This window comes from Antedon bifida, chromosome 9, assembly GCF_963402885.1.
Source record: "Antedon bifida chromosome 9, ecAntBifi1.1, whole genome shotgun sequence".
NCBI lineage: Eukaryota > Metazoa > Echinodermata > Crinoidea > Comatulida > Antedonidae > Antedon > Antedon bifida.
Window position 1 is genome coordinate 1,983,102 of NC_136234.1, and position 12,855 is coordinate 1,995,956.

General features: G+C 31.7%; 2 protein-coding genes across 8 annotated transcripts in view; both read left to right on the plus strand.

Moving 5' to 3' along the window:
* LOC144851410 (uncharacterized) overlaps window positions 1-4,042 on the plus strand; it is a 48,080-nt gene extending 44,038 nt beyond the window's left edge. For all 7 annotated transcript variants that reach the window (XM_078708850.1, XM_078708852.1, XM_078708854.1 and 4 more), the window contains 7 exons: window positions 390-607; window positions 955-1,103; window positions 1,377-1,466; window positions 1,899-2,015; window positions 2,524-2,631; window positions 2,937-3,176; window positions 3,521-4,042. In XM_078708850.1, the coding sequence (XP_078564976.1) occupies window positions 390-607; window positions 955-1,103; window positions 1,377-1,466; window positions 1,899-2,015; window positions 2,524-2,631; window positions 2,937-3,176; window positions 3,521-3,721 (1,123 nt within the window). In that variant the 3' untranslated portion in view covers window positions 3,722-4,042. The remainder of the gene's footprint in view (window positions 1-389; window positions 608-954; window positions 1,104-1,376; window positions 1,467-1,898; window positions 2,016-2,523; window positions 2,632-2,936; window positions 3,177-3,520) is intronic.
* A 3,454-nt stretch (window positions 4,043-7,496) lies between these two features.
* LOC144851404 (inactive tyrosine-protein kinase 7-like) overlaps window positions 7,497-12,855 on the plus strand; it is a 46,395-nt gene continuing 41,036 nt past the window's right edge. Inside the window, exons 1-2 of the mRNA XM_078708835.1 lie at window positions 7,497-7,650; window positions 9,969-10,265. Of these exons, the coding sequence (XP_078564961.1) occupies window positions 7,584-7,650; window positions 9,969-10,265 (364 nt within the window). The 5' untranslated portion in view covers window positions 7,497-7,583. The remainder of the gene's footprint in view (window positions 7,651-9,968; window positions 10,266-12,855) is intronic.

Consider the following 12,855-nt stretch of genomic DNA (forward strand, 5'->3'; position numbering starts at 1 on the left):
AACAATTGAACAAGGAAGTTATTTCTCTAAATACATTTTTTTTCCAGAATTTTTGTCCCAATTCATGCCTCTCGTAGGTGACTTTTGAAATGTACAGTATATTAATTTCATTTATTTCAAAGAATTAAGTTAATTAACATAAGTTTTTTCTGAATTTTACTGTTGAAATACATACAGCTTAAAAAATAGAGGGGGCACTGTAATATTAAACAACCATACATCTTGGCGCTATGATATTGCTGCTATGTACAAGCTAATAATATGATCCGTCTGACTGGAAAATGATGCCTTTTTTATAAATATGCTATTTATAAATAATGTTCATATGTCATTTTTAAAAAACTGTTCAATTACCACTTAATTTAAAACAAATTATTTTATTTTTACAGAAAGAAACAAAACCCCCTTTATGAAGATTTTAATGGACAGCCTCCAGAAAAGAAGGTTTTCGTCATCGATGATGACCTCAAGAAACCAACATCATCATCATGCTGTGGCAGATTGAAATGTTTCCGCAATAATTGTATTATACCAGTTGTAATCGTTCTTGCTTTGGCTGCAATAGTTCTAGTTCTCCTGATGGTCTTTGGAGTCGTAGAACAAAAAGGTATATAATATATTTATAATCAAGTTAAATTTAAAACCAGACAAAATGAGCAAGTTTTGGAAAGAGAAATTGTTTATTTGAGGGGGATATTGAATATGTTGACTTAATCTATGTTATGTTCCACAGGAAAATCCAGTCTTTTTAAACAGAGGGGTGTTAACATTTAATATTAATAGTCTGTCAAAAATAGATATCATAAAGTTTCATTTCATTTTAGCTGCAATAGGGGAACGCTCTTCCTCCTGAATTTGTCCCTGTGTCCAAAGAGAAGGAAACATTTTTCAAAAAGTTCATCAGCGATTTTTGATTGAAGCAAACATTTACTGATTATTTTTTGCTTTTTCTAGAATCTGGAGCAATTTCAGATAAGGTGATTCAGCCAGCTAGCACTTTATCACCGAGTGCTTGGCCAACTATGGATCCTAGCATGTCCCCGGAATATCTTCTGGAAAAGTTACTGTTACAACAAGATCAGATTTTAGAATTAACACAAAAAGTAAGTTTTCTCTTTTTAGTAGGAATAAGTAGCATTAAGACTATCTGAATGAATATTAAACCAAATATTTGATGAAGTGTACTTTTTAAACTAGACTACAGCAGCGGAAATGATACTAAATAGGCATAAGCCCAGATCTTAGGCCTATGTAGCCTAGCTCTTTTGTGAAAAAAAAGATGCATGTGAAGATTTTATATACGAAATGGAAAAATAGTGAAACTACCTTTTGTATAAAAAAAATTGTTATTGTGAATTTTTGCTTTGTTTTTACAGATTGAAGATCTAGAAAAGACTTTATCTGGTGAGGGTGATCAAGAACTAAATACTTCAGATAGTACACGTATCACAGTGAATTCTAACAAGGTATGATTAGTAAGCAGTAAACTATAGGCCTACAAATAAAGTTAGTTCGCTTGGAGGGGGCTTAGGTTTAAAGTGCTTTAAGGCCAGTTCACACCAGACGTGAAAAAGTGACATGCTTCACACACACAGTAGACACCCACCCTGAAGAGGTTTGCATAGAAAATGTGTTACCTTGCTGCTGGGAAGAATCCAGCGTTTAGATGAACAACAAATTCCACAGGGGTGAGAAGGAACTGTTATAAAAGATTAAAACTCCTCATTAATTAATAATTCGTGCATCAGTACAGTATTTAAATTGATACTTCTATTCATTTAATAAATTCTTTTTTTTTCATTTCTCTTTTTAGTTACTCGTTCAATTCACTTCCATCTTTTAGTTATCATCCAGCCAACATATATTGTATGATTTAATTTTTTATTGTTTTCTTACAGATAAAAGAACTTGAACGAAGTCTAGAAGACTATAAGACAAGTACTGACAGTAGAATATCTGAGGTGGAATCAAATGCTCAAACTGCCTTGCTTTCAATCGCTCAGTTACAAGTTAAAGTGAGTTCAATCAATATACTGTGAATTTAGATACTACTATTATAGCATACAGAATGTAAACATCTACAAAAAAGCTTATCTTTAAAAAAATTTGTTTGACCCAATTATTATCGTCAACTCTAAAACAAAGTTAGAATTGTGCCAATTTCTTATACTAAAAAAATGTTTTCAAAAATTTATAAGTAGCACTTTACTTGGAATTTTAAAATAAATATTTTATTGTGTCGAAAATATTAATGGCTACAAAAATGGCAGCAAACATATATCTGATTGATTAGTAGCCAAAAATTGTTTCTTTATTGACTTATGCACTTTACTGGTACTGTAGTGTTACCTAAAAAAAGTGTTCTGGCTATTTTACGATTCTGCCACTGATACCCACAGCATTGTCATTTTTCAGTGCTTATTTTATTTTGTATCTCCATTGAGATTCTGCCACTGATACCCACAGCATTGTCATTTTTTTTAGTAATTTGCCTTTTGATTTATATCATTATATTATTTGCAGCAAATGGAAGATGATAATGCCATTAATGACAGAGTTGACGACATCGAAACTCTATTATCTGGAAAAGTTACTACACTTGAAACAAACCAAATGTCGTTGACAAGCAGGGTATGTACTTTTGTATTATGTATAAATATAATAAAGAATGCATAACATTTGGAGATCAGGGAGAGATGGACAAATTTGCTTACACACTTAGTGGAGTCTGGCCCAAACGCTAAAGAAATGGAGATGGGCACCACGGCCGTTAGCATTAGCTTAGGTTTCGACTCTACCTTTAAGGGTGTCTGATGAGATTAGAAAAAATGTTAATGGGACATTCTGTTGCCAATACTGATTTAGTGAGTGGTGGTTATTGTGTTGGTTTATTGTATTAATAAATATAAATTGTTTACCTTTTATTCATCATTCAGGTAAATCTACTTGAAACATCAGACATGACATTTGATGTAAAATTAACAACAGTTAACCACACTCTGACACAAGAAGTTGACTCAGTAAGCAAAATGATGGGACCAAGAGGGTACAATGGCTCGCAGGGACAGACAGGACCATCAGGGGCTGGTAATCTTAGCCTATGTGAATACAACATTGCTCAGCATGGCAGCAGTATCGGTAATTCCATCACCGAAGTTTCTATGACACCAACTGCTGTAAGTCTTTATTATGTTATCATTGGTACCAACAGATATGGAAAGAATGCTCTTTTTTACTCTTAATCCTATTTTTTTCGTCCTTTGGATGAGACGTAAAGCTGTTGGTTCATATCTTTCCATTTCACTGTCCTCTTACCGAGAATCATCATAAGCCAAACACACCAATAACTGAACATGGCACTAAACTCATAAAGACACAATGTTCTTTTTTTCATCTTATTAGAGAACTAACTCTGTTTGGTGGTTTGGTATTCATTTGTTAAACCATGTGTTTTTTTTTTTATTGTACAGGATTTTCTGAATGTGCTTTTCACGTTAATTCAAATTGTTCATTTTTATAGGATGATGTTATATTTGGTGTTACCTGTTCCACAAGAGGTGGCAGTAACTATATTCTTAAAGTAGTTGATAGTACCATGCCTGCAACACCGGGACAAAAAGAGTACACTTGCCAATGTGCCGGAACCGACACATTATTCGAAAACGCTCCTAATGCTCGTTACTGCTATCTACATTACTGGAAGTGTCCAAAGATGAGTTAAGCACATCAATAGACTATCTGTACACATTACTGCTATCTATACCAATATACCAAGCCCCAGATGAGTTAAGCACATCAATAGACTGTCTGTGCCCATTACTGCTATCTATACCACTATACCAAGCCCCAGATGAGTTAATCACATCAATAGACTGTCTGTACCCATTACTGCTATCTATACCACTATACCAAGCCTCAGATGAGTTAAGCACATCAATAGACTGTCTGTGCCCATTACTACTATCTATACCAATATACCAAGCCTCAGATGAGTTAAGCACATCAATAGGCTGTCTGTACCCATTACTACTATCTATACCAATATACCAAGCCCGCCCAGATGAGTTAAGCACATCAATAGACTGCCTGTACCCATTACTGCTATCTATACCACTATACCAAGCCCCAGATGAGTTAGGCACATCAATAGACTGCCTGTGCCCATTACTGCTATCTATGACCCAGATGATTTAAATACGTAACAAACAATTTTATATTCATACTGTAATACTATACATGCCATATACACTATTTCTAAGGCGTCCTTTTATAAATTAGTTTTATCTGAATGTTTTAAATGTATATAGAGAAAGAAATGTATAAAATGTCAATAAATACTGTTGAACAAATAGGAAAAACATATTTCTGTAACTTCAAATCAATTCATCTACTTTGTGATGTTTGCCAAATTGATGTTTTATTTTGAAAAACTATAGTATTGTATTATTCTTTTAATTGTATAAAATTTAAAAAAAAAACATAAAATTGAATATGAAATAATATTTTTGGTTTTTGGGTAATTGACAGATCTTCTAAGACTTTTCAAAATTAAGATGTTTCATTGACACTGGATTGAGTGTGTTGGGGAGAAAACTACGCACTGTGTTACCTTTTATTTACTACAGATATACGTTTTGTACAGAAAAATTAGTTAGTGTGAATGGTAGTATTAGTAAACACTGCACTCATTTCTCAGTGTGAATGCACCTTAAGAGGTATCCTTCTCTCTGATGAAGATGTAAATGATCTTAGTGATGTACTGTATATACATTCCAAGTAGAATTTAGGTTACTATAAGGCTAAACACACATGAGTATAAATTGGTACGTTGTGATTGACCTTCTTTCACAGCAAAACAGTTTCAACCAAAATATGTTGTGTCACAACTCATTTTATTTTAAATTCTTTATAACAATATATTATTGGTTTCTCTAGCTATGCAATTTACATTATTATGCTTTGAAACTATATGATATAAAAATAATATTTAAAAAAATATAACCTATATTAAATAGTACAGCAAATATATTGCATTTTTTTAATTGTACCGTGTAGATTTCAAACAAGTTAATATTGTAATCTTCACTAAATAAATGATACAAATCATAGCTAATATATTGTAATCTTCACTAAATAAATGATAAAAATCATAGCTAATAATATTGTTGTAATTTTCACTAAATAAATGATACAAATCATAGCTAATAATATTGTAATCTTTACTAAATAAATGATACAAATCATAGTTAATAATTAACTTTAAATTTTCATACAATAATTACAATTATGAATATTACATTAATATTCACATATCTTCTAAAACAATTATTATTATCTTTTATAATATCTATTATTAATTTATCTTTATTATAATTTATAATATTTTTGTTTTATATTCTTTACTACTGCCGATAGCTATATTTGAATGTCCTGAATTGTAAGAATCACAAATTATTGATGATTTGAATTTTAATTAAACACCAAAAAAATTAGGTAAATAAGGAAAAAATAGAAAAAAAATGAAAAATATATTTAATCCTCTCAGCAAATTATAGAATAGAAAGTTTACCTTATATAGTGTTTTATCTTAATTCACCTTGTTTCTTTTATTTTTTAATAAAAGTATTTTAATCCCAAATATGGTATTCAGAATAAAATTTATATATGGGGTAGGGGGTGGGAAAATGATTGTAAACTCTTTGTGACAAATGTTTTTCTTTAGAAACTCATTATGTATTAATTTCTTTTTTAATTATCCTATATATAGAATCCTGTAAATAGTTACTTCTCATTGTATTTTATCAGTTGTAAATATATTATAAATAATATAGAGTTAAACTTGTAATAGCTGTCTTGTATGTTAGAACTATGCACATGCAGTATATGTAATGTTACATAGTATAGGTAATTATCATTTATTGAAAATCGATTGCATGTTTTGCTCGAAACTAACTGATGCAACGGTGCGTATAGATTTGAGTGGGTCCTCCTTAAATACCAAGCACAACCAAGTTCTATCAATCTTAACCAATACCATAACTTCATACTGGTAGTGTTTAGTTATGCTTGGTAGACTTGTTAAGGCTTGGTTTTGCTTGGTAGGAGGGCCCTTCTGTTCTTAAATATGTAATTGGTGCACTAGTCTTTTCAATCTGGATTTTATCCAAGTTGATAGGTATGCTCTGTCTATGCATGGAGTATCGCCCCGTGGTCTATGCTCTCCCCATGGTCTATGCTTTCCCCATGGTCTATGCTTTCTCCATGGTCTATGCAGTGCAACATGTCATAATGTACTTGCTCTATCACTTTCTGTAAATAGATAAGATTAAAATCTTCTTTTTAAAATTTGTAAATAATTAAACGTAAGGTCTATGTTACACTGACTGCTTCCATTAAAAAGTTTATGTAAACAAATGTAATTGTCTGGAGTATCTTAGGAATTAAATTCAATTGTTCAATGTTTGATGGTAGCTGTCATTGTTATTGATTCTTTTGTTATCAAAATGTTCTTGTCAAAAGATTGTTGTTATTGTTGTGTTTAAAAAAAGAAATCAATTGTCCCTTTTGTCAAGTGATCATTGTTTCTTTTATCTTTGTAAATATTTTTAATTAATGTTCGCAAAAATAAAAATATTACATGTAAATTAGCAAAAATAAGAATGAATAATAATTGAAATTTTGATTAATTTTTCTTATAATGAAATAAAGTACATGTCACTAAATGACAAAATGGACATTTAAATATTAAATTCCTACATGATGTCATTATTATTTTTTTTTCTTTCTTATTTTTATTTTTTTTCCATGGTGATAATCAAATAAGAATAGCCATTTTGTTTTGTCATGGCAACAGCAAATTTGTAAATACAATACTTAAAATGTTATTAATAAAAGATATGAAAATTGATATTTGTTTTTTGTTTATTTCATTTGATTAGTATGATAGGAAAGATAATGTTATGTATAGATGGTGATGATTAATTAGGCCTAATATTGAAACATTTTTATATGGCGTCCAAATATTTCAGTGCCTAACAATTATCAAAATTTAAGGGAGATTTAAATATTTAAAAATTTATTTTTAGGTCTGCATGCATTATGATTAAATATTAATATATCAATCTAATATCAATATAATTAAATTTCCCTGAAAATTTGCTTTTAATAAATCGACAGAAAGAATATACCATAGCGTGTAAACAATAACGGTTTAATGTATCATAAATTATAATGAGAGACTAAGAGAAGGATGATTATTATTATTATGTTGTGTCTCGTGTAAAAGGTGAAATATAGTGAAAAAGAAAACTTCTGTATTGTGACGTTGTTAAATAATTGTTTGCGCCCCCTATTGTTCAGTCACCTAAACAAGAAGAAAGAGCGAGCGTGCTCAGCCGTGTGTACTTATCTTTCTTCTAATCGCGTGCGTTGAGTGTGGGGCTTCAACGACGACTACCGGTAGGCGACAACAGAGGTACCCGATCGCGGCCAGGCGAGGATATTTTACCGTAGCTGTCGCAAGATTTTTGTTTTGGAGAGGAAAATCTACATAAATTTTGTCAAAACTTAAATGAAAATTCAAAATGGCTTGTTGGAATTATAACCCGATGTCTTTCTGTGGGATGTTGTTTGTCTTTGTTTATCTAAGCGGTAGGTATCTTGCTGTTGTTGTATCACGTATCGAGTAGGCTTGCATCGGCTGTCTGGGTGGGACTTTCTAAAAGTAGTTTCAAGGGTGCAGACGATAGCCGGAAACGTCAAACTTTTGATGCCTGGTGGCCTACCAACTGAAAAAAATATTCCCTATGAATTTAATTTAAAAAGTTTCTGATAAATTTAAAATTACTGCTCTGGTGGAGAAAGAGGTAAGATATGGGGTCCCCTGCCTGGCCCCAATACAACTGTGGAGTTAATTTTGTATTGAAAACTATCATTTTAAAGATACTTTACAGAACCTACCAGTACAATTAATTTACACATCAGGTTTTACAGACGACAGAATGTTTGTTGGGGTCTAAGATTATTAAAAATGTGGTGGGGAAGCAGTTTCACTAAGGCTAATTATAATATTGTTTAAAAAATGTAGACAATTATATCACGATGATACCGCTTTAATGGAAAGTAAATAAAACTAGTCATGCATAAATAAATATTTTATTTATTTAATCTTAAAGGAAATTGAATGCGTAATGCATTGTTTTCTGTAAAGAACACAATTTTACAGTGGCGTATCCAGTATTTTTTTAAATTAATTAATTTCACAGGGGTTGCCCAAAAATTGTGAAAATTAATTGTTGAACTAATGTCATCATATCCGATCTTTTTGCATTGTAATATTATATTTAATTATTTAAAATTACACCTTTTAAGTCACTACTCTAAACTCACATTTTCTAATATATTTTTGGCAGCACCATGAGCAATGACTGTTGAAATGGCGCTATTTAAATCAAACGCTTGATTGATATATATCGAAGAATTAGACTTTGGTGTATTTGTGCTTTCTGGAATTTAGGAGTTTTGTCGTTATGTTAGGTCTACAGTAGTAATAATAATATCAAGGTAACTCTTGGAGGAGATCCAAATCATGAGGGAACCACAACAGTGTAAGGATACAATGCAACTTTCGTTGCTATTGGTTTTGATTAAATAAAAATAAGAGAGAAAGAAACCCTTTTGATGGGAGATATTTTGTAACCATTTCATCAACACCTTAGTATGACAATAAGGTGTCAATACGAAACAAGCACCTGTGTAATATTATCTTATAGTAATGCATTGTACTCCCATTTTGCACTGTCCGGATCTATACAATAGATTGCTCTGCTGTTATTCAGGAAGAAAATAAAGCTATTGATAATAGCTTTTAGAGATTCTATGTGTGTGTACAGTAGTGTTACTTAAAACCTCCTTTCACATATTACATGTATAGTACACCATACAAACTTCTAGTGGTACTTAGTAGTGACTAATCTAGGATTTTAGGCAAAAGAGTTTCATGTCCCCTATCAACAATTTGTGTAGCTGTACGAACTAAATATTTGAAAAAAAAAACATTTTTTAAAGTAAATAGTAGTAATCAATCAATCAATCAGTAATAATATTTAATAATCGGCCAAAGTTGTATGACCACAATCATTGATCATCGTTTTAATTAATTTAATGTGACCATTTATTATAGTTTGTTGAGAAATTGCTTTTAGTAGGCCTAGTACAGTATACAGTAACCCCTCATAAAAAATCTGCAAACAACTAAGTACTTTAGTGCTACAGAGGAAAATTCACAAAAACAAAGAAATGTCACACCTTAATTTATACTGTATGTACAACAACATTACTACTACTTCCAGTGTGTTTCCTACAATATTATTGTATTAGCCTGTTTAATGTCATGTCTACAAACCACTTCCACTGTGCAATAGCTTCCTCCCACGAGGCCTATATAATGTCTTGATGGGTCTACCTACAACTTGTCTAGTGCAGTCATCACATGCTACAAGGTCATGCCATCTTACTGATAGGTTAATGGCCAATAGCAACTTCCAACTGAGTGTCTGTTTCTGCTGCTAGAAAACTGGATAAATATGGTGCGAAATTACTGTACCCCCACCTCCAAGAAACAACCGAGTTCAAATAACTTCCAATTATTCCAATGTGATTTGCTTTACAGTGTTATGTCTGAAGAGATTAAAATTTGGCTGCCATTGCTATCTAAATAAGTACATGAGGCAGCTCCCATGTGGGCTTGTAATTACTACAGCAGTAAGATTTAATTGAGAATGGGGTTAAAATTCAATGTTTTTCAAAGAGTTTTTGATAGGATTACTACTGTATACCCTACTGTACAAAAACCATCTGAAAATGCACCATTGACATCTATTGCAAGTCGAGATTACTCACCTAACAGTAACACTCTCACACCTGCAATTTTCAAAAGTTGACATCAGATTTTATCTTTTTTTCTTCAGTTTATTTGCACGTGTCGACTGCTTTATCCTTTACAAGTCAACCTGTTGGCCTGGATGTTAAGCAAGGAGAACAAGCCAGCTTTCAATGCGTGGTAGACGACCCTGAAAACGCCATTGTAACATGGACTTTAGATGACGTCCTGATCGAGGACACGTCGCGTCGGTTCGTTGACGGAGAATACTTGAGAATTATTGAAGTGCAGCGTAATGCAGATGACGGTGAATTCGTGTGTGTAGCAGAGGATAAGGTCACGGGGACAATAATACAGAGCATGCCGGTTACACTTAACATTAAATGTGAGTAACACATTATGTATACTAATTATTATATTATACTGTAGTATTACTGTACTGTAATATTACCTTTATAAAGTTATACGTATTTAACTTTGGTAATTTTTAACCACTGAACTGTACTACAATAACTTTCAAAATGAAGAACCCTTTTAATATATTAAATTGCATAAAAGGTTTTTCATCCAGTAAATAACTTACAGTACTTTACAAAATACAGTATATTGTACAGTAACAGCCGCTGACAGTAGTTTAATGGTAAGTCAACATCTGAAAATTAACCAGACATGAATACTATACAGTAGTGCAAGGCTGTAGAAACCAGTACGGTTAATAAGGTTTCAACCTGACCACTTTTTCACAGAAGCCTTTGACAACCCAAAGGTTTGAACAGAACAGAGATTGTTCCCTTTTCTTGTGAAAACTGGACCACTTTATTTCTTGTGGTACTGTAGTGTATTCTCATATTTGAAATTTTAGAAAAATAATTTATTTGCAGCATCATTGTCTCTTGTCTTGTTTAAACATTCTATACCTTTCAATTATTAATTATATGGAATTATTATGTTGCAACTATTTATTGTACAGTACAGATTAATGTCTACAGTCGCTAAGAATGCCAAAGGTCAGTTTTGCACAAGTGAACATTATGTATTCAACATTGCTACTGTACATAGAACAGTTGCTGTTGACGTAAAACAATTATGATCCGTAGAAAGTTCTCTCTTTTAACTAAATTACCTGGTTAATGGAATCCAACAGCAGTTCGCTTTTTCTAACTTTAAAGTTGCGCTACTGAAGCTCTCTCATTAGTTCATTAGTCGAAACATGACTGTTTCGATTAGATGAAATTATTCAAAATAATAATGTTTTAAGATGAACTTGCATTGAACTAGTGAACAAGCAGTTTTAAGCTTTATGTTGTGACATGCGTAAAAATTTGATATAAATCTAGTAATTCTTTGCTGATGTGTGTAATCACATATTTTATCAGTGATCACAAACTACGTATATGAGATCCTGTACGTGTTACTTGATGCATATTAGCAATTCGTCTACCATATACTAATATGTGTGTTGTATTAATAAAAAAATGTGTACAGCATGTTATTAGTAATTTACATTACTTACTATTTTTATGGTTACAGTAGTACTGTACATTATTATTATTACTGATTATTTAAAATTTCATAAACAATTATTCAGATCGGAATAATTATATCAAGCCATCTTAAGTATTTACTATTGCCGTAGTGAGTTGGTAATAATGATTGACCGCAGGCATACAGTATTATATATTAATAAATGGAGCAAAGACCCTTCAGAAATAGACTAAAAGAATACACAATTGGAAATTGCCTACAGTACAGTATGTTATCAAGATTGTCTTCTCTCCTTAATTATACTACTGTATATTAATTCAGAACTTAACATATCCCAACAGCTACATTAACATTTAAATAACTGTATAATTGAATTCAAAATCCAGATTGATAATGCCGCACACTTATCATGCCTAAATTACCTGGATAAACCAACAATAGTTCAAACTCTCATGGGAAAAAATGATAAGTTGGACATCCCTCTGTTATAAATAGACTAATCCACCAGACCAATGATTTTTGGGGAGTTAAATATACAGTACAGTATCAGCCATTTATTATCAGCCAATATTAGCAGTTCTACAGTACTACACAGTACTTTGCAGATACAGTACCATACTGTATGAGTACATTGGACAGTACAGTATTTTTCGGGGGAACAGTATTGTACAGTATTTTTCGGGGAACAGTATTGTACAGTACAGTATTTTTTAACAGTATTTTTTGGGGAACAGTATTGTACAGTATATTTCGAGGGAACAGTATTGTACAGTATATTTCGAGGGAACAGTATTGTACAGTATTTTTCGAGGGAACAGTATTGTACAGTATTTTTCATAGGAACAGTATTGTACAGTATTTTTTTCAATTTTGTATCCAAAGGACATTGAACCAGATAATTATATACAGTAGTCCTTGGATTTAATAAACAAGTTGTTTTTATTATTTCTAATTGACATATTTAATTAATCTATTGAAACTTATTGAGGAAATTGCAATTAGTGTTCTTGTCATAGCAGTTTAAAAGTGCAATAAGTAAAGGGGTCATCCCCCCGTATGCTGATGATTGGCCATTTATTCAGCCATCTTTTAGTATATTTTTGAACCACTACATTCTTGTTTTATGATGAAAATACTAATTTAACATTTATTAGTTTCTATCAATGGTAAAAGCAATACAATAAAAAGAGTGGTAATTTATAATGAGACAATACAAAAATACCATTAATAGAGAATCTCGCAAGAAGAGATTTCTTGTCATGCAAGACCCCAAAAATGATACATGATGTGGAATGGTTTTACTAGAGGACATGGTTCTTCGATTGCACTATTATCCGATAGGGTGTTCTATTTTCTTTTCGTACAGTAAATGTATTCCTCTCTTTTGAGATAGTGGCTATTGGCTTATCCAGGTAAAGCAGGCACAATATACACTACCAACATCCGTGTATTTTACTAGAGTATTGTATTGTTCTTTAATGTTTATTATA